This window comes from Mytilus edulis, chromosome 12, assembly GCF_963676685.1.
Source record: "Mytilus edulis chromosome 12, xbMytEdul2.2, whole genome shotgun sequence".
Taxonomy (NCBI): Eukaryota; Metazoa; Mollusca; class Bivalvia; order Mytilida; family Mytilidae; genus Mytilus; species Mytilus edulis.
The window spans coordinates 20,569,196-20,597,079 of NC_092355.1; the positions used below are offsets into that span (position 1 = coordinate 20,569,196).

The 27,884-nt window shown below is 32.8% G+C and overlaps 1 protein-coding gene across 1 annotated transcript in view; it reads right to left on the reverse strand.

Annotated features, from left to right (window-relative positions):
* Positions 1-1,701: 1,701 nt before the first annotated feature.
* Positions 1,702-27,884, reverse strand: part of LOC139497981 (serine/threonine-protein phosphatase 6 regulatory ankyrin repeat subunit B-like) — a 41,172-nt gene continuing 14,989 nt past the window's right edge. The window contains exons 3-5 of the mRNA XM_071286241.1: positions 22,263-22,486; positions 16,202-16,388; positions 1,702-6,853 (exon numbers count right to left, since the gene is read on the reverse strand). Coding sequence (XP_071142342.1) covers positions 2,178-6,853; positions 16,202-16,388; positions 22,263-22,486 — 5,087 coding nt within the window. The 3' untranslated portion in view covers positions 1,702-2,177. The remainder of the gene's footprint in view (positions 6,854-16,201; positions 16,389-22,262; positions 22,487-27,884) is intronic.

The following is a 27,884-nucleotide window of genomic DNA, read 5'->3' on the forward strand; positions in this document are numbered from 1 at the left end:
GAGTAATGAAATAACGTGCCAACTTAGTGGCGCTAGATGGAAATAATGGTGAAATACACAAGATCATGACTTATCCTGAGCCTGAATGCATGTGTCAGTTAACGTTTAAATAAGTTGTCAACTGTTCCAGAAAAGATATTAAAACTTTTTACTATTTAAAGTAAGTTACACAGTTTCAGTAAACTTGTGTCTTCGTGTCTGTTGATGGATGACGCTGTCGTATGATATCGTCTTTGACAGACATACACTAGTATCCTAATTTGGTCTAAAAGCGTCAAATAAAAATTCTGACAATTTAGTACGTTGTTGAGGTTAAAAGATAGTTTAAATAAAAACTACTGACAATCTGAACACATCTCAACTTATTGCTAGCGAATCATTTGTACAGTTCCTATTTTACCACAGTGGGTACAGTCTGAAAATTGACTGAAAGATTGAAATTGATGGAAAAATCTATTGTTCAGACTTTAAGAGATGTTCCGATCAAAATTATAATTTCACTTCAAAATTAATATTACGTACTAGTAACAATGACGAGTAGGATTGTATTATTTCCTATCAAGTTGGAATATGTAAGCAGGTTTTCAGCTTTGGCATGCAGTTTTTCTGGACGATATGAAGTGTTTTGTGTTTGTAATTCAGTCTGTTGTCGTTATTTTGTTATACATTTAAAAGTTTATTTTACCTTTAATTATTATTCTATGTTCTTTTATATTCTTATTAAGACTTTGATTGAAAAGATATAAAAAAAAGGTGTTGAGATCTAAGTACAATCCCTCATTGGTTCACATTTCTTTCCAAATTTTGCCCAACTTCATGGATGCCTTGTCATATATCAACATGTATTTCAAATATAGGGACATTGGTATTCATGGTAGATTGTAGTCTCTGTTTCTTCATAAACTTATTGAGGCACAAAGAGATATGGGTTTCATCGAGCGTTGGATAATCTGAGTGGATAATAACCCATTTATTATTAAAAAAAAAACCATATAATTATGTAACACTCTAATGTCATGTTATGTTAGGTTAATGTCCGTTTTAATTTGTTCGCACACTAAATATGGTTGACCTAGTGCTTAAAGTGCTTGAAAAAAATACAAATAATCAAAAAGACATTATTTGCAAAAAACCATGAAAATGATGTAAAGGCCAGACGAACCTGTCAGATGACATGTAACCCTTACAATCATTTTATACACTACATATAGTTGACATTCAGCTTATAGTATTTGCGAAAGGAACCTAACTACGCAACTTTAACCTTAATTACTTTTTCTATGAAATGAGTTCGAATTTAGGTAAAACTTGTCTGACGAACATGTATGCGTTGCAAGGAACCACTTTCCCATATATAATTACCCTATAACACACAGTAAATAACTATCAATCGCCGAACAACTAAACAGAGATCAAGAACAATGGGCATATGACAAAAGACACTTCATTTCACAAAGTATCTGTATACAAGGAATGAAACATCCAGATCCTATTCCTTCTCTTATAACGCTTTAAACAAACAGTTTACGACGCAGCCGCCACCGCCTACATACGTCACCGGATGATAATCCCTATGTTGAGCATACAGCGACTTTAGTAGCTTTAAGACAACAAACGTACATGTATTAAACAATAACAAATTACAAATTATATTTTCTATTTGTTATGTTTTAAATACTTTGAATAAGGATAAACATGAAATGCAATTTAACGCTACCTTTTATTCACTTGTACAAATTGTCAAATATTGACTTACTTGTTTACTAATGAGATATGTATATTGAACGTATTAAGACATCTTGATCATTTAGAGTTAGACGTCACAAAATCTAGTTAGAAACAAATAGTCAGTAAAAGTTTCAATAAATTGATATCCCTATATAGTGCTTAATTGGTTGTGATTACAATGTTTATACGCTCTTTATTATATTCTTCGTAATGTTGTTTAAACTATTCTTTCAAAGGTTTCATAATATCGGAATAACCATTTTCTTTAGCAAACATATACGGAGTACGTCTGTAATTGTCCTGTATTTGCACAATAATTTATTAATATCTTCACAATATCACCATGTCAATTGAATCAAGCTATGTGAACATCTGTTTTTCCAGAATGGTCTATTTTCTTTATATTCATACCGAAATCAATCAACAGCTTTAATATTTCTGAATGTCCATTAGAACAAGCTACATTTAAACGCTGACCATCCATTTTTGTCTTTAATGGTAGTATAAACACGATTATTTAATTCTGGACCGTTTAAATCGCTATATGTTGTGTCATCAATATTCATACCAACATCGATAAATAACTTCATTACCTCTTTATGTCCGTTTTGACACGCTAAATGAAAAGCTGACCATCCTTCTTCATCTTTTATTGCTGTATCTACACGACTATTTAGTGCTTGACCGTTTAAATCAAGTAAGTATTTTACTGTATCATAATGACCTTTCTGACAAGCCTTGTGTAGTGCTGTAGAACCTCTATTTGTTGTGTCATTAAGATTCATACCAACATCGATTAATAACTTAATTACCTCTGTATGTCCGTTTTGACACGCTAAATGTAAAGCTGACCATCCTTCTTTATTCTTTATTGTTGTATCTACACAACTATTCAATGCTTTGCAGTTTAAATCAAGTAAGAATTTCACTGTTTCATAATGACCTCCCAAACAAGCCATGTATAGTGGTGTAGAACCTCTATTTGTTGTGTCATTAAAATTCATACCAACATCGATTAATAACTTAATTACCTCTGTATGTCCGTTTTGACACGCTAAATGTAAAGCTGACCATCCTTCTTTATTCTTTATTGTTGTATCTACACAACTATTCAATGCTTTGCCGTTTAAATCAAGTAAGAATTTCACTGTTTCATAATGACCTCCCAAACAAGCCATGTATAGTGGTGTAGAACCTCCATTTGTTGTGTCATTAAGATTCATACCAACATCGATTAATAACTTAATTACCTCTGTATGTCCGTTTTGACAAGCTAAATGAAAAGCTGACCATCCTTCTTCATCTTTTATTGCTGTATCTACACGACTATTTAGTGCTTGACCGTTTAAATCAAGTAAGTATTTTACTGTATCATAATGACCTTTCTGACAAGCCTTGTGTAGTGCTGTAGAACCTCTATTTGTTGTGTCATTAAAATTCATACCAACATCGATTAATAACTTAATTACCTCTGTATGTCCGTTTTGACACGCTGAATGTAAAGCTGACCATCCTTCTTCATTCTTTATTGTTGTATCTACACAACTATTCAATGTTTTGCCGTTTAAATCAAGTAAGAATTTCACTGTTTCATAATGACCTCCAAAACAAGCCATGTATAGTGGTGTAGAACCGCTATTTGTTGTGTCATTAATATTAATACCAACATAGTTTAATAACTTAATTACCTCTGTATGTCCGTTTTGACACGCTGAATGTAAAGCTGACCATCCTTCTTCATTCTTTATTGTTGTATCTACACAACTATTCAATGCTTTCCCGTTTAAATCAAGTAAGTATTTTACTGTATCATAATGACCTTTCTGACAAGCCTTGTGTAGTGCTGTAGAACCTCTATTTGTTGTGTCATTAATATTCATACCAACATCGATTAATAACTTAATTACCTCTGTATGTCCGTTTTGACACGCTGAATGTAAAGCTGACCATCCTTCTTCATTCTTTATTGTTGTATCTACACAACTATTCAATGTTTTGCCGTTTAAATCAAGTAAGAATTTCACTGTTTCATAATGACCTCCCAAACAAGCCATGTATAGTGGTGTAGAACCTCTATTTGTTGTGTCATTAAGATTCATACCAACATCGATTAATAACATAATTACCTCTTTATGTCCGTTTCGACACGCTAAATGCAACGCTGACCATCCTTTGTCGTTTTTTACCGTTATATTTACACGACTATTAAATTCTTGGCCGTTTAAATAAAGTAAGAATTTCACTGTTTCATAATGACCTTTCTGACAAGCCTTTTGTAGAGCTGTAGTACCTCTATTTGTTGTGTCATTAAGATTCATACCAACATCGATTAATAACCTAATTACCTCTTTATGTCCGTTTCGACACGCTAAATGTAAAGCTGACCATCCTTCTTTATTCTTTATTGTTGTATCTACACAACTATTCAATGTTTTGCCGTTTAAATCAAGTAAGAATTTCACTGTTTCATAATGACCTCCCAAACAAGCCATGTATAGTGGTGTAGAACCTCTATTTGTTGTGTCATTAAGATTCATACCAACATCGATTAATAACTTAATTACCTCTGTATGTCCGTTTTGACACGCTAAATGAAAAGCTGACCATCCTTCTTCATCTTTTATTGCTGTATCTACACGACTATTTAGTGCTTGACCGTTTAAATCAAGTAAGTATTTTACTGTATCATAATGACCTTTCTGACAAGCCTTGTTTAGTGCTGTAAAACCTCTATTTGTTGTGTCATTAATATTCATACCAACATCGATTAATAACTTAATTACCTCTGTATGTCCGTTTTGACACGCTGAATGTAAAGCTGACCATCCTTCTTCATTCTTTATTGTTGTATCTACACAACTATTCAATGTTTTGCCGTTTAAATCAAGTAAGAATTTCACTGTTTCATAATGACCTCCCAAACAAGCCATGTATAGTGGTGTAGAACCTCTATTTGTTGTGTCATTAAAATTCATACCAACATCGATTAATAACTTAATTACCTCTGTATGTCCGTTTTGACACGCTAAATGTAAAGCTGACCATCCTTCTTTATCCTTTATTGTTGTATCTACACGACTATTAAATTCTTGGCCGTTAAAATCAAGTAAGAATTGCACTGTTTCATAATGACCTTTCTGACAAGCCTTGTGTAGTGCTGTAGAACCTCTATTTGTTGTGTCATTAATATTCATACCAACATCGATTAATAACTTAATTACCTCTTTATGTCCGTTTTGACACGCTGAATGTAAAGCTGACCATCCTTCTTCATTCTTTATTGTTGTATCTACACGACTATTTAATGCTTGACCGTTTAAATCAAGTAAGTATTTCACTGTATCATGACAACCATGTCTACATGCAAGATATAATGGTGTGCTACCAATTTTATCTTTTTCATTGACATCCATACCAAATTCAATCAATGTTTTCACGGTTTCTGTGTGTCCATTTTGACAGGCTGCATGTAAACCAGTTTGTCCAAAAGTATCTCTACTTTTGACATCTGCATTATATTCACTGGTTAATAAAAGTTTCACCAGTTTCACATTCCCACTCAAGCAAGCAAAATACAGTGTGTTCTGATTATTTATATTAGTTATGTTGAAATCTGCTTTGTTGTCTAATAACAGTTGAGCCACCTCAGTGTGACCATTTTGGCAGGTTGCCGATAATGCTGTTGTTTCATCTGCGTTTCCTCCATTAATGTCCTCATTATATTTCATTAAATATCTAACAACTGCAATGCGGCCCTTTTCACATGCAACATAAAATGGAGATCTTCCTTCCTTGTCTTTAACCTCCATGTGATACGGATAATTTACTACAAAATATTCTACAAAATCTATGTATCCCAAGTGAGACGATACATATAAAGGCGTATTTCCATCTTCATCGAAATCATACGAAATTTGCTGACATGCGTCTTGTTCTTTCAGAAACAATAGGAGTAGTTTTCTATAGGCCTCTTTTTCTGTTTGAATGCTTCCAAATACTTCCCAGTATTTCCCTTTCATTGCTTCTTTTATTTGTCGTTGTAGAAATTGGCTTTCGAACTCTTGTGGTATTTGAATAACAAAAGGAACACTATTTTGAGTAAATGATGAAATGTACGTACGGTTTGCCAGGAATGCATTATCAACGTGTTCTATTAAACATTTCATTATAGATGGTGCAATAGCTGCTGATATGATGTCAAACATTTTGTCGTGAATTGCTGTGTAGAAGTCATCTGATTCTGTAATATAGACACCTTTAAGACGCTCATAGCTGTTTAGTATCGCCACAATGGAAACGGATTCAATTTTAGAGTCCCAGCATATATCCTTAACTAGCTGTTGCACGTGTTCGCATCTTAATTCATCTTTACAAAATTTATTATTCCTTAGAACAAGAAGAGAAAGGCAGAGAAAACATGATTCGGATTTTTTTTTCATTTCTGAGATTTCATATCCAATTATTTTAATAGGATGGATGAAGTAACAGGGATCTTGATTAAGGCTTTTGCAGTACAAAGAACATATAAGTGGGAAAAAATCATACAGACAAATATTTTCTATACCGTTCACAGTATTCTCAGGTAAATACGACAATGCAATATTTCTCATTTCCTCTGGAGAAATCTTATAATCAGAACTAAAGCTGCATTGAACAGGCGAAAAACATGTCAGTTTTGGGAATGACTTATGAACATATATATTTTCCCTGCACGTGATAATAAACTTAGCCTCTGGTTTACTAGAGTTATCTTCAGCGTCATCATTCTGATTACTAGAATCAATTAACATATTTAATTTGCAATCGTTTTGTTCCCAGGAATCTGCTTTTTGTCGATTAAGAGAAAATTTACCACAGCCATCATCAATTACAAACACTTGGAATTTCTCTCTAGTCAAATGCTTAACTATTTCGGAAGGATCATCACAAGAAAGTATTTCATATCCCTCCTTCTCTAATTCAAATGCTACATGATGAGCGGCTGCAGATTTTCCACAACCTGGAGAACCAGTAATTATAACACCTCTATTGTGTTTTAGTGATTGTAGTATAAACGTTGTTGCTGAGGTAGGAATGTATTTCTCGTCAGTGTCCCTCCATTCTTTTAAAGTTCTTAGTTGTATTTCTGTAAACAAAATTAGTTTTAGATAGCAAAAGCTAAAGTTTATCATGTTTTAATACATGATTATACATGCACTGTAGAATTGTATAAGAGTAAAACAAAATAGAAATAAAAAGTTACTTAATTCCAAGACTCCAATCACATACTGAGATCATGGTAACATGTAATCTTCTTATGTAAAACATGTATCATGTGAATTATCTCTCACATAATTCAAAACACATTGAATATATTATTTCCAAATACTAGAAACTGACAAAACATTTTAAAATGATGCACAGAGAATATTTGACTGATGTATTATTTACATTGTTACTTGTGCGATGGAAAACTGAGATGTGTTTGAGCTTTTGATTTTGACAATTTATTTATAGAGACTTTCCTTTTTGACATTTTTCAGTGTTCGGTATTTTTTTTTTTTTTTTTTTTTTACTCTTTACACTACAGCACCGTTAATCTTGTAAAGTAATACTTTGAGTTCTGTATTCTTATATCATCGCTTACAAATTTTAACACTCTGTCAAAATGAAATCATCATAATCAGTACAACATAAGAGAAAGAAGGTACTACTAAAAAAAGAAGTTAAAAATCACAGTTTATCAACTAGTAGAGCCGTGATGTAGTGGTAAGGGCATCTGACTATTATCACAAAGTTTCCTAGTTCGATTCCCGGTAAGTGATGAAAATTTTATGAACTGAATTTTCGGCTCTCCCTTGACACCATTTGCGACTATGATCTTGAAGAAACGATGATAGTCCGTCGGAAGGGGACGATAAATTGCTGTCCCGTGTTAAGAGAGAGCCATATCTCTTGCACGTAAAAGACAGCCTTGAAGATTTCAAAAAGAGCAGGGACAATGTCGCTTCAAGGCAGCACTCGCACCCGCAAAGTGGAAAGGGAATAATATAAGTTGCAAAACTTGTTTCCCAATCTACTATAAATAAATATCATGTTAAACCTAACTAAACTAAACAGTCACGGTGTATATTCAGAACGCTTGCTTTCCGATTAAAATCGACCGTAACGCTTGCTTTCCGATTCTGGAAACGCATACTTTTCGATTGTTTACAAGAACATTGCAGACAGGGAAGAAAGGTAAATTGCAAAAATATCTAAAAAAAAAAATGAATTATCAATTTTCTTGAATTAAACTAAAGTTGACGGAACAAAACAAATATACAGGTATCCAGTTTCATGATTTACTGTCTCTTACAAAGATAAATGATTTCGTTTAATACAGAACTGCGTTATCTTTTAGTTTTTCTCAATTTAGTTTTATTTTAATAGGGTTGATATATCATTTTGATACAAACTATAAAATCACGAATGATATAATTTTATTTATTTACCGTTTTTCTGAAAATCGATGTGTAACGATTACTTTGAGATTCAGGAAAGGCTAACTTTAAGATTTAAGGTTAACATCTAGTGGCAAATATTTCATGCATGTTCAGGGTAAACTTTTGCATCGAGGAAAGCCGCTATCATAATATTTCCAAAAAGGCAATACATTGCTTTTCTATTAGCATAAGACTATTGTGGTTGTGATTTACATTTATTTTATATTTTGTTTTGTATAGATTCCCACAATTTGCCAAACACTGTCATTATTTCTGGATTAAATCCCCTGGTTTATAATTTAGTAATCTATTTAAAAATACGGGCAAGATTATTGTTTCATCCAAAGTACGGCTAGAATGATTTAAGGCAAAAATCAGGCGAAGATTTGTTTCTTTCTAAAATATCTGTGACACGTTTTCGTAGGTAAATATTATAGCTGTGGAACTTTCTTTTTATCATTATGGTGCATTGCCTTCTGTTGGATGGAAATGTGAGATATGAGTGTATAAGTCCTTGTTCCATCATTTGTCGTTTTGAAGGCGTCATTTTTGTCATCCTCAGCCTTATAAATGTCCTAAAGTAATTTGAATTTCAAAATGACTGAGTAACGTTTTTTCGACGTACTCGTCAACTCCATGGTAGACTGATCACGTTGACTGACATAATCAATAATATATTACACGCAAATACTAGCGAATAATATCTTAATAAGTAACGAATTGTTGCATTATATATACGGGAAATGTGACAAGGACAACGAAATCTAGTCTGATTAATGATTTTACAGTCTAAATTAAAAAAGAGTGCAAATATAGGGGATGGGCCGTACACCCTCTACGCCCGCTCAGGATCCGCCACCGACACGTGATAGTAGGAAGATAATTTGAAAGTATCAGAACTATCAGTATTTGTAAAAGTGCAGATGACCTTTAATAAAAAATTGCTTGACGGGTTTAACGAGTTCAATCGTTTGGGTCGTAAAGAATTTTCTTAGTGTATGTTAAAGGCAATTCTTAACACAAAACATTAAAAGATAAATTTGCAATAGTAAAAAAACTACTTCCAGTTATATTTTGGTGGTGCTTCACTTTAGGCGTACTGTATATATGTTACAGTAAATAGATGAAATTAGGAATTACACGTAATTACTAAACATTTCAGTAAACACCTGTAATCACTAGTCAATTTAGTAATTACATGTATTTACTAGTTGTTTCAGTGATTACAGGTATTTACTGATTTTTTTTGTAATTTTTACAGCTATTTCCTAACTTAAAATTTTTGTTTAAAAATTAAAGACATAATTCAAGATATCAAATAAGAAAGTAAGGGGTAGGGATTTTTAGGGCTTACTTAAGTATCAAGGAGTATAAGGAACATTAAAAGTGCATACTCCTCAGTGTTTTTGAATTGAAATTGGAAAATGGTTGTTTTATAAGTTTTGAAACTCCCTAAAAATCATTTTGAGCATGCAAGACAATGATATCAATCCAATATTGAGAAAAAAAAATTTGAGAAATTTATAGGCAACTTAGCCAGCTATTTTTTAAGATAGACATTATATTATCGCAAACTTGGTTAAATGATCTTGATAATTATTAAAATCTCATAATTTTGTTATATAAAAATCTCCATCAGACATACTCAACTTGGCCAATAACATGAGTTAAATTCCTTTTACAAAATAGGTTTAACTACGACTTCTTTTGTCAGACATTTGCGATGAAGCTGACATTCTTCACAAACAAATTTATACAAATTGATGGCGTTAAGAGTCACATTTTCATATTTCTGTGTTTTTATGAGTTCTTCAAGACCTCCAAACTTAAACTTATATACCTCCAACAAAATTTTATCATCGTTTCTACCTGTATAAGAATGATCTTTTTGTGGATTGAAAAAGTCAACTAAATGGTCCATCCCTTTTGTTTTACTTTCAATGTTGACATTCTAGTCATTTTTGTCGAGCCTGCGTTTTTTGTCGCAAAAACGAGACATAGCGAACCAACCTAATAATTTCGTCGCCAGCGGCGTCCACAAATTTTTGCTCTGTGGTTATACTTTTTGAATTTTGATAAGTTTTTCAAATTATCCTGGATTTCTACCAAACTTGAACAGAAGCTTCAGTTGTTTATGATCAAAAGATAAATTTCAAGAAGTAAACTTTGTAAAATGAAAATCAAGTTTTTCCGTATTTTACTTATAAAGGCACTTAGTTTTTATGCCAGTTAATATTACATTCACACTGTGGTTAAAATTTTTAAAATTTTAATAACTTTCTCAAAATATCCTGTTTTTTTACCAAAATTGGAAAGAAGCTTTTTTATGATCATAAGATAATATCTAGAAATAAAGATTGTAAAAATAACTATGCTTTTTCGTATATTACTTATTTAAACGGACTATTTTTCCAGTTAACATAACATACACTCTACAGTTAAAGTTTAGATTTCATAAACCATCCTGAATTTTTAACAAAATTTGATAAACAGAACTAGTCAAAAGATAGTATCTAGAGGAAAATTATAAATATTTTTTTTCCTATTTTTGTTGGGCCTGCGACTCACAGCAAAAGTAGACGAGACACTGGGTTCTGCAAAACCCTTAAAATTTTGATAGCTGAATACTCACTGATTTTCTTATTAGTATTACCATAACTTTTGATCAGTTGACCATATTACAACATTGTTTTAACAGTTAGTAAATAGGTGTAAAAATTCATTTTAAAATCAGTAATTACTGGGCAGTTCTAGGAATTACTTGTATTTACTAAATGCATCGGGAATTACATGTAATTCCTAAATTTTAGTAATTACATGTAATTCCCAATTTCACCTATTTACTGTAACATATATATGGATAAAAATCCTTACACGTACAGAAAAATTTGGAAGAATACCTCGAGAAAGCTTTGCGGGTAAATATGAATGCCTACTCAAATCTATTAGAAAAATCGAATTATTACAGAAGAGTTTCCACCATGCACTGCACTATTCTTAGAACAGTAGAATAGAATGATATATAAATGAATGCAAATTATTATTATACATGTACACGAAACTGTTATATACAAATATTAATATAACATATATATAACAACAAATACAGTATACTGATTTGTATCATTACAATATAATAGTTATTACAATGTCATTTATTCATCATCCATGCACAAACTTGTCTCATACAAAATGATAATATACATGTATATATATATATAAATCGAATTATTACAGAAGAGTTTCCACCATGCACTGCACTATTCTTAGAACAGTAGAATAGGATGATATATAAATGAATGCAAATTATTATTATACATGTACACGAAACTGTTATATACAAATATTAATATAACATATATATAACAACAAATACAGTATACTGATTTGTATCATTACAATATAATAGTTATAACAATGTCATCTATTCATCATCCATGCACAAACTTGTCTCATACAAAATGATAATATACATGTATATATATATATAAATCGAATTATTACAGAAGAGTTTCCACCATGCACTGCACTATTCTTAGAACAGTAGAATAGGATGATATATAAATGAATGCAAATTATTATTATACATGTACACGAAACTGTTATATACAAATATTAATATAACATATATATAACAACAAATACAGTATACTGATTTGTATCATTACAATATAATAGTTATAACAATGTCATCTATTCATCATCCATGCACAAACTTGTCTCATACAAAATGATAATGATAATGAAATGTTGAATTTTTAGTAATCTATATATATTTCTATACACAAGAACATTTATTATAGTGATCTTTATATATATATATATATATATAAGTACGTCTGAGTCAGTGACAACTCTACAACAGATGTATCCATCGGATCGCCATCAATGATGGTGATACATGGCTGTGTACATAATGTATATACAACTCGTCTAAACATCAACCCAACAATGTTAGATCTGTAAATTTGCTTTCGCAAATTTTTGGTTCTTCCCTCGCCGGGATTCGAACCCATGCTACTGTGATATCGTGACACCAAATTGCCTGCACTGCAGCCGTCCCGCTAGACCACACGACCACCTGGGCTCTCAAAAAAGAGCTTTCGGTGGGCATGTGTTACCTTTCCACGTCAGTTTTAATCTAGCGGCGTACTACAGTACATGATATATAAGGCATGAAGATGTTATTGTTACAGATCAGCTAAATTATCTATAGTAAAGGATCCTACAAATTAATGTAATATACAGTCACAGAAAATAATTATATTCATAAGTACGTCTGAGTCAGTGACAACTCTACAACAGATGTATCCATCGGATCGCCATCAATGATGGTGATACATGGCTGTGTACATAATGTATATACAACTCGTCTAAACATCAACCCAACAATGTTAGATCTGTAAATTTGGTTTCGCAAATTTTTGGTTCTTCCCTCGCCGGGATTCGAACCCATGCTACTGTGATATCGTGACACCAAATCGCCTGCACTGCAGCCGTCCCGCTAGACCACACGACCACCTGGGCTTTCAAAAAAAAGAGCTTTCGGTGGGCATGTGTTACCTTTCCACGTCAGTTTTAATCTAGCGGCGTACTACAGTACATGATATATAAGGCATGAAGATGTTATTGTTACAGATCAGCTAAATTATCTATAGTAAAGGATGATACAAATTAATGTAATATACAGTCACAGAAAATAATTATATTCATAAGTACGTCTGAGTCAGTGACAACTCTACAACAGATGTATCCATCGGATCGCCATCAATGATGGTGATACATGGCTGTGTACATAATGTATATACAACTCGTCTAAACATCAACCCAACAATGTTAGATCTGTAAATTTGCTTTCGCAAATTTTTGGTTCTTCCCTCGCCGGGATTCGAACCCATGCTACTGTGATATCGTGACACCAAATCGCCTGCACTGCAGCCGTCCCGCTAGACCACACCACCACCTGGGCTCTCAAAAAAAGAGCTTTCGGTGGGCATGTGTTACCTTTCCACGTCAGTTTTAATCTAGTGGCGTACTACAGTACATGATATATAAGGCATGAAGATGTTATTGTTACAGATCAGCTAAATTATCTATAGTAAAGGATCCTACAAATTAATGTAATATACAGTCACAGCAAATAATTATATTCATAAGTACGTCTGAGTCAGTGACAACTCTACAACAGATGTATCCACTTATGAATATAATTATTTTCTGTGAAGGGGATATAAACACAAAAACATCAAAAATAGTTTTCGAAAAGCGGAATCCATCCCCAGAAGCAGTCTGCTAACTTACAAAGATAAACAGAAAAGTAAAAGAATCCCATGTGTGCTCACCTACCATCCATGCCTGAGAAATAGTTTCAAGACCATTCGTGATCATTGGACAGCAATCGAGAAACATTCGAAGTTATCCAAAATCTTTCCTGAGCCTCCCATGATTGCCTTCAAACAACCTAACAGCCTGAGAAATATACTTATCCGTGCTGACCTTTCCAAACCTAACCATACTGTAGGTAATTGTCAGCCTTGTGGGGATAAGCGCTGCAAATGTTGCAACCAATTGCAGCATTAATCAACAGTTCACAGTAAGACCACAGAAAAGACATACAAGATCTTCTGCAATGTCAACTGCAAAAGCTCAAACGTGATTTACGTTCTTGAGTGTCCTAGATGTGGTCTCCAATATGTTGGTGAATCTATGCAGCCATTTCACAAACGCCTCAATGGCCACAGGAGTGACCTCACAAAAAAACCGTATATTCCTGTCAGCCAACATTTCAGGTTACCAGATCACAATCTGAAAGATTTTGATCACATGAAGATCCTTGTGATCGAACAGGATTGTACATGGCAACATAGGCAAAGAGAAAATCGGGAGAGGTTTTGGATAAAAACACTGGGTGTCCTCCATCCAGATGGAATCAATAGAAAGAAATAATTAAATTTACAGTCTAGTGTTTATATTATTATATTCAGGATTTTGGATTAAAATCAATCGACCAAAACTTACCTGTATTATTAGTGATCTATGTTTACACCTTATACATTATATCTCATTATTGTTAAAACTTTTGTCACCGAAGAAGGCCATTTGTTGAGCCGAAATATTTGCAATTATTGTATAATTTATATCATCTGTTCAGTTTTTCCATCTTTGTGCAATGATATTCAACACTTTTTAGTGTTTTGTTTTCCATCTATTTATCGGTATTGTTACACAATCTTTCAGACTCATATAATTTTTCCTGTTTGTGTAGTATTGTCAATTTTGATGATCCAATACCTATTAAGTTTACTGGTTGGTAGATTCGTATAGACTCTATATATATATATATATATATATACAACTCGTCTAAACATCAACCCAACAATGTTAGATCTGTAGTATCATTTTGTATAAGACAAGTTTGTGCATGGATGATGAATAAATGACATTGTAATAACTATTATATTGTAATGATACAAATCAGTATACTGTATTTGTTGTTATATATATGTTATATTAATATTTGTATATAACAGTTTCGTGTACATGTATAATAATAATTTGCATTCATTTATATATCATTCTATTCTACTGTTCTAAGAATAGTGCAGTGCATGGTGGAAACTCTTCTGTAATAATTCGATTTATATATATATATATATATTTGTAGGATCCTTTACTATAGATAATTTAGCTGATCTGTAACAATAACATCTTCATGCCTTATATATCATGTACTGTAGTACGCCGCTAGATTAAAACTGACGTGGAAAGGTAACACATGCCCACCGAAAGCTCTTATATTAGAGAGCCCAGGTGGTCGTGTGGTCTAGCGGGACGGCTGCAGTGCAGGCGATTTGGTGTCACGATATCACAGTAGCATGGGTTCGAATCCCGGCGAGGGAAGAACCAAAAATTTGCGAAAGCAAATTTACAGATCTAACATTGTTGGGTTGATGTTTAGACGAGTTGTATATATATATATATATATGTACATTAACATCTCTTTCAGGTACAATGATGAGGGTTTTTTTCAGACAAACTTGCGGTCATCCGATGTGCAGTACTTCCGTACTTTAATTACAATGTCTTTTGTTTGTGGTTATTTTCGAGATTTCGTTCATTGTTTCGTATATGTTATTCCATCAAGTATGATGAAATAAATAAGCTCAATGTAATGGGTGTCGAATTTTGATCTTTATTTTATAATATTTTATTGAAGTGAAATATCCCGTAGCTGATCAAGCCAGGCGCCAATTTGACTTGATACCGTCTCTGTTTCGTTGGGTGGTAATACATAAATAAATAAAAACACAAATTTATAATCTGCATGTGATACAATTATTTGGGAATCGTTCCATCTGAAAGAAGTCGTTTCCTGAAAATCGGAAAGCAATCGTTTCCCAGAATGACGCTGAAGGTGAACAATCTGAAAGACAGCGTTTCCTGAGATTTTTTTTCAAAGAGCATTTATGGTTAGATTGAATGAATTTGGAAAAATGAAAGACTATTAATGAAAGGAAAATGAATAGGAATTTGAAACCCGAGTTAATTCTAAATATATTAAACAGTTTCAGATGAAAGACAAACATTCCTGTGTTCAATCGTACAAAGTGTTGCATTTGTGGGACCGTTTTATGAGATGATTTCAAATTTTTATGATGACATGCGTTACATATTTATCAAGAAAATATTTCTAGTGTTCCGTGAGATATAAGAGGGAACACCATTTACCATTAGATTAAAGTATTGTTAATCCCAAAGTCGTGTCTCCTGCTTCTTCGTCAATATAAGTCTTAAAGCAAGCGTTATGTGTATCGGAAAGCAAGCGTTACCGTCGACTGAATCGGAAAGCAAGCGTTCCGAATATACACCGTGACAGTTTATCATTAAATTCGATAAATTTACAAGGGATCTGCGGAACCCTGTGTCTCGCCTACGATTGCTTCGGGCTAGGTGAGCTATAAAGGTTTAGGGACCAGATAATGTTCATTTCCATAAAAGATCAGAAATACCTTTTATATTATTTTTCTCAGTTTCTAACGTCGCCATTTTCTTGTTCATGGTAAGCATATGCTGGCTGGTTGATTCCAAATTTTTCTCAAGCTGTATAAGATCTCTCATTACATTGACATTAGTTAACGGTGAACTTATTAATGAATCAATCTCTTCCTTTAAGTCTGGTAGTAGTCTATGTATTGCCTGTAACACAAACTAGTAGATTAGTTATGCCACGAAAAATACAACCTTCACACAATTATATACAAAAGATAACGCGCGTCTGGCGTAAATATAAAATTTCAATCCTGGTATCTATGATGAGTTTATCTATCACATTAAAATTTCTTCTACGTTCCTCCAAGAACAAAAAGATACAGCAGAGTTTTGTATGACGACCAAAATAGACAACTGATCGTGTTGCATCTTAAAATACCATCAACGACGATATTTGGACAGTTCGAGATATCCCCCCAAAACAATTCATACTGTTAACAATCAGTTGGAAAATTAAACTTTATTTAAATTAGATTATACTCGCTTTGTCTTGTTGTTTGTTTTGTTCACACATCGTGTCAATTTAATGAAACTAAATGTGATTACAAATAAATCGCCGTGTCTTACAAGTGAGAAGCTCAGTTAGCTATAAAACCATGTTTAATCGCCTGTACCAAGCATATGACAGTTGTTATCCATTCATTTGATGTGTTTAAGCTTTAGATTTTCCATTTGATTGCGGACTTTTCTTTTTAAAATTTTCCTCGGAATTCGGTATTTTGTGATTTTACTTAATGATACTCAACAATAGTTCATATAACTATCAAAATATATGTTATACCAAGGACCATCACTAGCTCTCTTCTTGGATTCAAGGGATCAACATAGACCGAATGAATTGTCAATCTAAAGTAAACATTTCTGAGAAATCACTTAATAATTCTTTAAGATAATAATGAGGTTTAAGGAAAGGGTATTGGTCAATGAGACAGATATCCACCGAAACAACTAAAACATATTTAGAAAATCAAACAATGGTCTTTTTCAAATTATAGAAATCTATGGGTGATGTCAACACCTCAATTTCTTAAAATATGCAAATGTGCAAATAATTCAAAAGATAATAGAAATATCTGCAGACATGCTGAGGTTAAATTGGCGTGTTTTTTCTTATTCTGTTGCACAATTTCAGTTGAATAACAAAAGGAAAATGTGCCTCTTTCGGTTTGTAAACAACCGCGTGATAAAATTTTCAATTCTAATTTGACGTCCTTATTACGCGTTGTAAACAACGCCATGTTCTAAATAACACAAACTATGTTTTTTGACACATGGGCACAGATTTACTGTTTATATTCTCGTTATTTTCAACTCTACTCTAATAAAATATATACATTTTAGCAGCTTACATCAATTTTGTTTTATATATTGTTTAACAAACAACATGTATGTTATTAAACTTATTAAATATGAAAATGTAACTTACAGACTTCATGGGGATAAAGCGAGAGCGGCCAAGTATCTTTAAGGTATTTTTGTACGCTTCGACCATAAACAATACTGTTTTGTCCTATTAGAATCGAAATAATTCCTTCATGTCATGCTAATGCTCATGTCGTGTAATTGCAGTAATTCAGAATACACCTATGGACCAATTTCCCATGTTATAACAGGAGACCTTAACATCGTTCGCGACCGAGAGTTAAAATCATTCCTCAGTAAAGGACCTAAATATCGTCCCCCGTCAACTATTAACTGGAATGAGTGTCGTAATATCATCAACGACTCACTCCGCGCCTACTGTTTGAAATGGGTAAAACGGGAAAAAGCTGACAAAAAATCTTTGGACTCTTTTTTTAATTCAGTAATAAAGATAGTTGATATTCGAATACAACATTTTAAAGAACATTTTACCCTCAACAAAAACTATAAAAACCCTATTTCGCGTATCAAAAATAAACTAACAGAACTAGCCAAGGAATTTGTTTTTGTCCCGGCTGATAAAGCTGCTAATAATATCATTATTGTTTGACGTAAATTTTATATAGAGGTTCTGCAAAAGGAAATCACGAATTCACCAACATTCCAACTGACTTCATTTTCAGAAAACGACATCTGTAACAAACATAAACTTTTAGCTACTTCTTTACAAGCAGAACCAAACACAATGAAAGTCCCAACTATGTACTGGCTTCCGAAGCTGCACAAAAAAACCTTACAAATATAGATTTATTTCATCTTCCAGCCATTGTTCAACTACTAAATTGTCTGTTTTACTTACTAGTACACTTGGTACAATAAAAAACCTGATAATAAATTGTTCAAATAAGGCCTTTGAAAATAGTGGAATTAATTACTTTTGGAGTGTCAAAAACTCGTTGGAAGTACTTGATAAATTGCATGCATATATTGGTGATTTTGAATCTGTTCAAAGTTTTGATTTTTCTACCCTATATACCACTTTGCCTCATATTCTTATTAAGAAAAAATTCACATCCCTAATTAACTGGGCATTTAAAAAGTCGGAATGCGAGTACATATGTTCAAACTCTTTTAGATCATTTTTTAGTAGCAATAAACAAAAGAACTATGTCAATTGGACATGCTTTGATACTATTTATGCACTTGAATTTTTACTTGATAACATTTTTGTTCGCTTTGGAGATTCCGTATATCGTCAAGTTATTGGAATTCCAATGGGGACTAACTGTGCACCACTTATTGCGGACCTGTTTTTGTATTGTTATGAGTTACAATTTATGACTAAAATTAGCAAAGACCCATCAAAACAACATTTGATACAAAAATTTAACAATACTTTTAGATATTTGGATGATATATTGGCTCTAAATAATGACGACTTCAGTATGTATACTAAAGAAATTTATCCTGTAGAACTTACTTTAAATAAAGCTAACGATAACAATGACCACTGCCCTTTCCTCGATCTTGATATCTATATCATAAACGGGAAGCTTAATACAAAAATTTATGATAAAAGAGATGATTTTTCATTTCCTATTGTTAATTATCCATTTTTAGATGGTGACGTTCCCTTGTCACCATCTTATGGTGTTTATATATCTCAACTTGTACGATTCGCTCGTGTATGTAACAATGTATTAGATTTTAGCGAGAGAAATTTATGTATTACTGAAAAATTATTACACCAGGGTTTTCGATATCACAAACTGGTCAAAACATTTACTAAATTTTATCACCGGTATAAGGAAATAATTCGTAAATATAACTCAACATGCAGACATCTTATACGTTCAGGTATTTCACATCCAAAATTTTATGGAAATATTCTTTATAAAGCACAAAAATGTCAGTATTCTCCTCAGAAACTAACAAAACCTTTAAATAGACTTATTAAAAGGGGATATAGTTACGATACTGTTGTCAGGTCATTAAAGATTGCATATTTTGGCTTTAACATTGATTCACTGATAGGGTCTTTGCATCGGAACTAAACACATTTATTTCTAAAAAAACAGTTGTTGGCATGACACGGGTTATGTTCTTCTCATATATTTTATGATAGTATGATACTAAACCCCTAACGGGAGGGATTGTACCTGATATTCATATGATGAAGACATAATCTTTCAATCAGTTTAATTGAGGTCTGGAGCTGGCATGTCAGTTAACTGCTAGTAATCTGTTGTTATTTATGTATTATTGTCATTTTATTTATTTTCTTTTGTTACATCTTTTGACATCAGACTCGGACTTCTCTTGAACTGAATTTTAATGTGCGTATTGTTATTCTTTTACTTTTCTACATTGGCTAGAGGTATAGGGGGAGGGTTGAGATCTCATAAACATGTTTAACCCCGCCGCAATTGTGCGCCTGTCCCAAGTCAGGAGCCTCTGGCCTTTGTTAGTCTTGTATGATTTTAAATTTTAGTTTCTTGTGTAATTCGGAGTTTAGTATGACGTCCATTATCACTGTACTATTATGCATATTTTAGGGGCCAGCTGAAGGACACCTACGGGTGCGGGAATTCTCGCTACATTGAAGACCCATTGGTTGCCTTCGGCTGTTGTTTGCTCTATGGTCGGGTGGTTGTCGCTTTGACATATTCACCATTTCCTTTCTCAATTTTATCAGTGTAAAATATAATGACTATCCATGTTAAAATGAGCATAGAGCATAACATGAAGGAATTATTTCTCAATTTATCTATACTTTGCGCAGACTCAGATATGCACATATTGATGGCTGTTACTATTTACATCCCACTATATCCTAATGTATCGTAACCTATGTGCAAACACTATATCAATTTCGTTGTGTTCCGATTAAAATTTAAAAAGAAACTACAGAACCGTTATTCCTATATTCTTATGCATGACACCTTAAAAATAATGCAAAAGAGCTGAGCAAATTTTAAAATAAAATTAAAATAAAATTTCGCGAAATGGCATGAATGAACTTGACGCATTGACTAAAATTTATGTTATAACATGACGTCATACACATGAAAATATGAAGCTGAAGGCTTTCCGTTATGTATACACCTTCAGCTCAGATAATAACGCATTAAAATGGAATTTTGAGGAAGGTGATGTTTAATAAAGAAAATTTCTATTCAATTGCATTATTTGAACATTTGTGGATTTCAGCAGGACAACAGTGTAGCTCAATCCTTAGCTACGACATGTTAACAATTGTTTTGATAGTGAATACATGTAGTAGCAAACTATAAAAAAAAGGCATAGATTAAGAAAATTTTGAAGATTGAACACATTGTTCAAGTGGTAATTTAGGAAATGATTCATGCAAGACTTATATTTATTTGAAATGTGAAGCTTTAATCTTACAGGGGTGAATTAGAACAGCCAATCCCATGGCAATTTAACCTTTGCTTAAGTTTTTATATTACCGAATGTATCCTATTAGAACGAAAATAATTCACTGAAAGCCATAATTTTGATCATTTACACATTTCCAATGCCGTGATCTTCGTTAGTTTTATCCCTCGTCATAGCTCTGGATAAAATTCTAATATCACGGCCCGGCCATTTGTAAATATCCAACAAATATGTGGCTTCTATGAATGATTTTTTAAATAATATATATTTCAGTACTGGAAAAGTACTAACAATTCTACAATATTCTCAACAAAAAATATTTATAACCAAGCAAAAATAAACAATATCCTATCAAGATTGTTAGAATGATCTAGTTGAACCTGATGTCGGTTATTATACATCATATTAAAATAAATAAAGAATGTGTCCATTGGACACAGATGATGCCCCCCGCTTGCATATAACGTCATAAAGGAACACAACACAAAAACTGTCAAGTAAAGCTACCCAAATTTGTACATGATTTGAGTTTTGTGTAAATGAACATTGTGTTTATGTTTCATATCATTTAGTTTAGGCAAACTCAAGTTAGAAAACAGAAAAGAATATTTCAGCATTTTTTTTTTTCAATTTGTAAAGGGAATGGCAAAAGTGATGCAACCAAAATTCTATCTTTTCTGGTTTTTTTTTGTTGTTTTTTTTTGTGGTAATAAGCATTGTGCATATGTTTCGTAACAGTTGGTTGAGGCAAACCAAAGTTATGGAACAGAAACGAATATTTAAGCAGTGTTTTCCATTTTTAAAGAGGCATAACTATACGATGGTATAAGTGACGCCAACACAATTCCAGCCTGATCCGGGCTTTGTGGTAATAAGCAATGCGTATTAGTTTCATAGCACTTGGTTTAGGTAAACTAAAGTAAGAGAACGGAAACCAATTTTTGGACGTACGGTCGGACAGAAGTACATATTTACGTATGGACAAGGGTAAAACCTAATGCACCTTCCACTACGGCGGGGATATAAAAGTAATTAGTATAGTTTTCTATTGTACTGAATCATATACATCTTTTAACCTTTTTCGACTTTTTACATTCTGTACCACTAGACGATTGAAATAACAATAGACTTACATGTTCAGGTGAATATTACATTTATATTATGGAAATATTTATATATTGTGGAGGGGCTCTTATTTCATGGAGTTCAAATAATTTTGGAATCATTTTGCTATTTGCAATATATTATTGGATAAATTACCTCAGCTACACAGTTCCATACTTTTGAAAACTCGTTTCCGTCAATTTTACCGCTGTCATGATGAACAATAGAGTTTCTGTAAAATTTTATCCTTGAAATATCTGCAGCATCAGTATAAATAGTTCCAATTGGTAGACTATCTTGGATTGTTAGATCTGTGAAGTTTCTCAGTAAACAAACCATCAATGATACATCAAACATGTCTGATGATACTCCTGAAGAACCTAACGAAAAGAACAAACAAACACCAAAATAAACTAAGTAGATATCCATCAATGTGGTCAACAGGGGTGAATGGTGGAACTAAAAATTCTATTTTCATTAAAAGCTGTCATGAATCGTATTTTGAATGTCACCAGAAATAAAACCTTCCATCACACTATTACCAGACCCGTCCAACATTTGGAACAAGTATCTAAAGACCGTTATCATTTCATATACGAGGGAGAGGAATTATTTTCCAAACTTCGATCAAACGTTGCTTGTTTCTATATGCTGTGTCGTAATTTCTGCTTCTCGCTATGTTTTGATATAGTTATAAAGCCAGCAAATACGAATATCTCATAAAACTAGTAAATGCACGGGGTAATAAAAAAATACGGACGTCAAATCTGTTGTCGGTTCTCTCTTGGTAGCGTGAATAAATAATCAATAGTAAAAATGATACGTTTATTAAACATCTAGAACTGCCGATATATATATATCCATACAAGTACAATATTCCAACAATAATATATAATAAACATAAACGGGGCGAAGATACTTAAATAATATTCTTACTTGTATTTCCGTACGGGTCAAACGGGATTATCTTAAATATAACAATGACAATATAAATAAAATGCAAGGCATACAGCTATCTGCGCTGCTTCTTACCTCTAAATTATAACCCTTACTTGTAATATAAAATGCGAGGCATACAGCTAATGCGCTGCTTCTTACCTCTAGGAACCCCCGGGATGAGCCTTGCTGCAAGCCAAAAGTAAACACAGCAAAGACTGACGAATGTGACGTTGCACTGGTATTTATTTTAAATTACCGGAAGTAAATATTCTAAGCAGGAAGAAAAACATAACGTAACATAACGTAAAACGCTTACATAAAATATAGGAGTCCTCGACTCAAAATGCTTATAATCAAACACTCTTATAAATAAACATATCTAGATATATTAATTCTTCCAGTTAAAAACTCGTAAATGTACACTTTTGGGTTCACGCTTAAAATATTGACCCAACGGTAACGTTCTGAACAATACATGACAAAGTTGCGCCATATACGACGTTATCGATACAGCTAATAACATAAAGTAAAACGTACGTTAATTACTCATTCAATATACTAAATACTAGAAATAACTTCTGACAACTTATATAAACTCTCTTAATACAATAATAACAATATTCCTTTACTTGGAAATAACCAATATACACATTTACAACACTGCCCCTCCCCCAGAATACATTTCGTCCTCGAAATATGGTCTTGTCAACTCTGACAACTGATACATTTAAAAATATTCTGTTCACAATATTCATACGTACGTAATCCTCTTATCATACAAATAAAACAAAATTAAACATACATGAACAAACTACTGCGCCTGTTAATGTCATAGAAACTAATGTCTGTGTTAACAAACTAATGCGCCTGTTTATACTTTAAAAGGCAAAATACATTTTTCTTAAATTTTCTTCCAAGTATGAATATCTTCTCTTATACCTATATAACAGTAAAGTGTCACGACAAAACAAAGTTCTATTTTTTTTTCATCCAGTTACAGCACTAATATACTTCATTTAAAAATTCAATCCAAGATTCTCCATTCTATCAGACACTGGAATTATAAAAATCATGAAGGTCAACTTCTTTTAAACACCCGGCTTACCATAAGCCGACAGATGTCCTATTAAGTTCTATACCACAAGGGTACCCCGCGTATAAATATATACACCATCTTCGATACTGATGCACCATACAAACATAAGTATACAAATTAGTACAAGGTACAACAAATAAAAAAAAAATGGTCATCAGTATTCCCCGAGAAATATCTAAAATGGTGTAGACTATAGCTCAGCATACCCATGGTGTAACCTAAATGCATATTACAATCTAGACTAATCATTAGCCTTAACTTATTCTCGCACCAAAACAAAAATGGCACCTAAAGTATCCCAACTGTCAATATACACCCACCGAAGGCAGCTTCCCACCAAAATAGTATTAAACAATCTTTTCTGCATAAAAACAACAACAATTCAATAGGACCATCAAATTCCAGATTCTGATAAAAAAATCTCCTGTTTTCTAAAAATCTCAAAACAATTTCAATATCACAATATTTTCCTTAAAGTGCAAAATCTATACATATTGGTGCTACGTATACTGTATTCTCAGTGGATAAACTAATATTACAATTCTTTCTCAATAAACAAATTAATCAATTTTTACATTTTATCAATCACAAAAAAATCACACAAGTTTCATATCTACATTATAAAAAGTCCTAAATCTACTCAAAAATATTCTGATATTTGGCCAGTAGGCTTATCTGCTATATAGGCCTAACTATTTCTGATAATTCTGACTTGTAAATCCAAAGTGTGGGTTCCCTCCAAAAGTATTCATATTTTCTGGTTTCCCTCTCTTTCCTCTTGAGAAAGGACAATCTCTGCTGTAATGTCCCTCTTGGTGGCATGAGTAACATGTATTTACTCTGTTATTGTTGTTGGCATTAAATTGGTCTTTCTTCCTAACATTATGTCTATTCAACGGACCAAAATTTTCTCTTTCTTGCTTCTCAGTTTTAAATAGATCTTTTATCTCATTTAAATCCTGCTTTATGTCTTCAACATCCATTTTGAACTCCTTTTTCAAATTGTCTATGCCCATTTTAAATTCTTCATGAGTGACATATTGGGTTGGATTCTCCGTCTGATATACCTCGAAGTCTTCTGTTTTCTCTTGTTCTATACAGTTTGCATCGGTATTTACTTGTCTGACATTAACGTTTTTATTTACATTTTTTCGACAACACTCGTGCCATGTGACTATATTTATTGCATCCTGCAATGTTGCTGGCTTCTGTATGAGGACCTCATAAGCTAGTGACTGGTCTGGCAGACCTTTGACAAAGTGTTCTGTTTTGAATCGGTCCAGCAAACTCAAGTCATTTACTTCAGGGTATGCCTTGCTTACTTGTCTCTCCACACGAGATGCATATTCTTGTATGCTTTCTTTGTGGTCCTGTTTTATAAACTGCAAATTGGTCCTATAAGTTTCTGGTAATATATGGTCCCCAAATCTCTGTGACATAGCCTTATGAATATATTTGATATCTTTATGGAATGGCATAGGAAGCTCATTTACATATACTAGGGCTTCATCTCTCAGACAATTTAGAATAAGTTCCTCTATTTGTCTGTCATTGGACCATCTAAACCTATTACTCAGTAAACTAAACTGTGTCCAGAAGGCCTTGAAATCCCCTTTACCATCAAAGAATGGACTTCTAGGTTTTGGTTCTTCCCTTTGTAGTTGCTGAATATGACTACTTTCTCTTACATAATTTGTACTAACTGGACGTGGTGTATAAATGCTGTCAGTACTTGGACCAGCTGGTAATTGTTGGGTCACTGATACCTGGTTATTTTGTTCAGTTGTGGTCATGCTATTTTGACTGAAATTCTGCGTATTGGTGTTGTTTTCAGCCACATGGTTACCCCTTGCTAATTGAGCTATATTTTCCTGATTTAGCTTAACTTGCGTGCTCATCTCTGATACTTGCGTGCTCATCTCAGAAACTTTCGTCTTGAGATCAGAAAATCTATCATTTTGATTTTTTAATTGTCTCTGAATGTCCGTTAGAATAGCAATAATATTGTTATCATTTAAATTCGTCTTACTTTCCTCAATCGTCCTAGTATTTTGCACAGACGAGTTTATCGGGCTTACTATGGGGCTGTAGGTAGATAAATTAACATCATCTTCTATACCCAAATCTATCAAATTACAGGGCTGATCAGTTCCGCTCTGTGAAATAATCATATTCTCCATACTTTCCCCCCTTCCAAAATTTGGAGCTGGGATTTTTCTATTCCTAAGATCCATGTTTAAAACAAACAGTAATATGCCAATAGAATCTAACTGCACCTCTATTCCCCTAATAAATAATTATTTGGAAGCTAATTATACCTCCTTTTTATATTTTTTTTCTCTAGGAAGCTAAATGCACCTCCTTAATATATTATTTTTCTTTAAAGGAAGCTAAATGCACCTCCTTAAAAAAATATTTTAAAAATTTAGAAGTTAAATGCACTCCTGTATTTTCCAAAATAATCCATTCAACACAGAATTATGTATAGAGCTAAATGCACTCCATACACAATATATGTCACTTAATGTGTTCCATACAAATTTATATTTGCTAAAAATAGACGTGCCAAGTTCCTTGAAACGTGAGAACTAAACCGCTGCCACCATTGTCGTAATTTCTGCTTCTCGCTATGTTTTGATATAGTTATAAAGCCAGCAAATACGAATATCTCATAAAACTAGTAAATGCACGGGGTAATAAAAAAATACGGACGTCAAATCTGTTGTCGGTTCTCTCTTGGTAGCGTGAATAAATAATCAATAGTAAAAATGATACGTTTATTAAACATCTAGAACTGCCGATATATATATATCCATACAAGTACAATATTCCAACAATAATATATAATAAACATAAACGGGGCGAAGATACTTAAATAATATTCTTACTTGTATTTCCGTACGGGTCAAACGGGATTATCTTAAATATAACAATGACAATATAAATAAAATGCAAGGCATACAGCTATCTGCGCTGCTTCTTACCTCTAAATTATAACCCTTACTTGTAATATAAAATGCGAGGCATACAGCTAATGCGCTGCTTCTTACCTCTAGGAACCCCCGGGATGAGCCTTGCTGCAAGCCAAAAGTAAACACAGCAAAGACTGACGAATGTGACGTTGCACTGGTATTTATTTTAAATTACCGGAAGTAAATATTCTAAGCAGGAAGAAAAACATAACGTAACATAACGTAAAACGCTTACATAAAATATAGGAGTCCTCGACTCAAAATGCTTATAATCAAACACTCTTATAAATAAACATATCTAGATATATTAATTCTTCCAGTTAAAAACTCGTAAATGTACACTTTTGGGTTCACGCTTAAAATATTGACCCAACGGTAACGTTCTGAACAATACATGACAAAGTTGCGCCATATACGACGTTATCGATACAGCTAATAACATAAAGTAAAACGTACGTTAATTACTCATTCAATATACTAAATACTAGAAATAACTTCTGACAACTTATATAAACTCTCTTAATACAATAATAACAATATTCCTTTACTTGGAAATAACCAATATACACATTTACAACATGCTGCAAAACCAAATTGATAGATTTCATGCTGAGGTATAATTATGTATGTCGTGAAAGTTCTAAATACAATATGCATTTTTCATCAATTACGTGAAAACTTGACGTTTAAATGAAAACTGATGCAAGGTAGAATTAATCTTGTTACAAATGAAAACATTGATTTTTTATACACAAAGTACTGTAAATATGT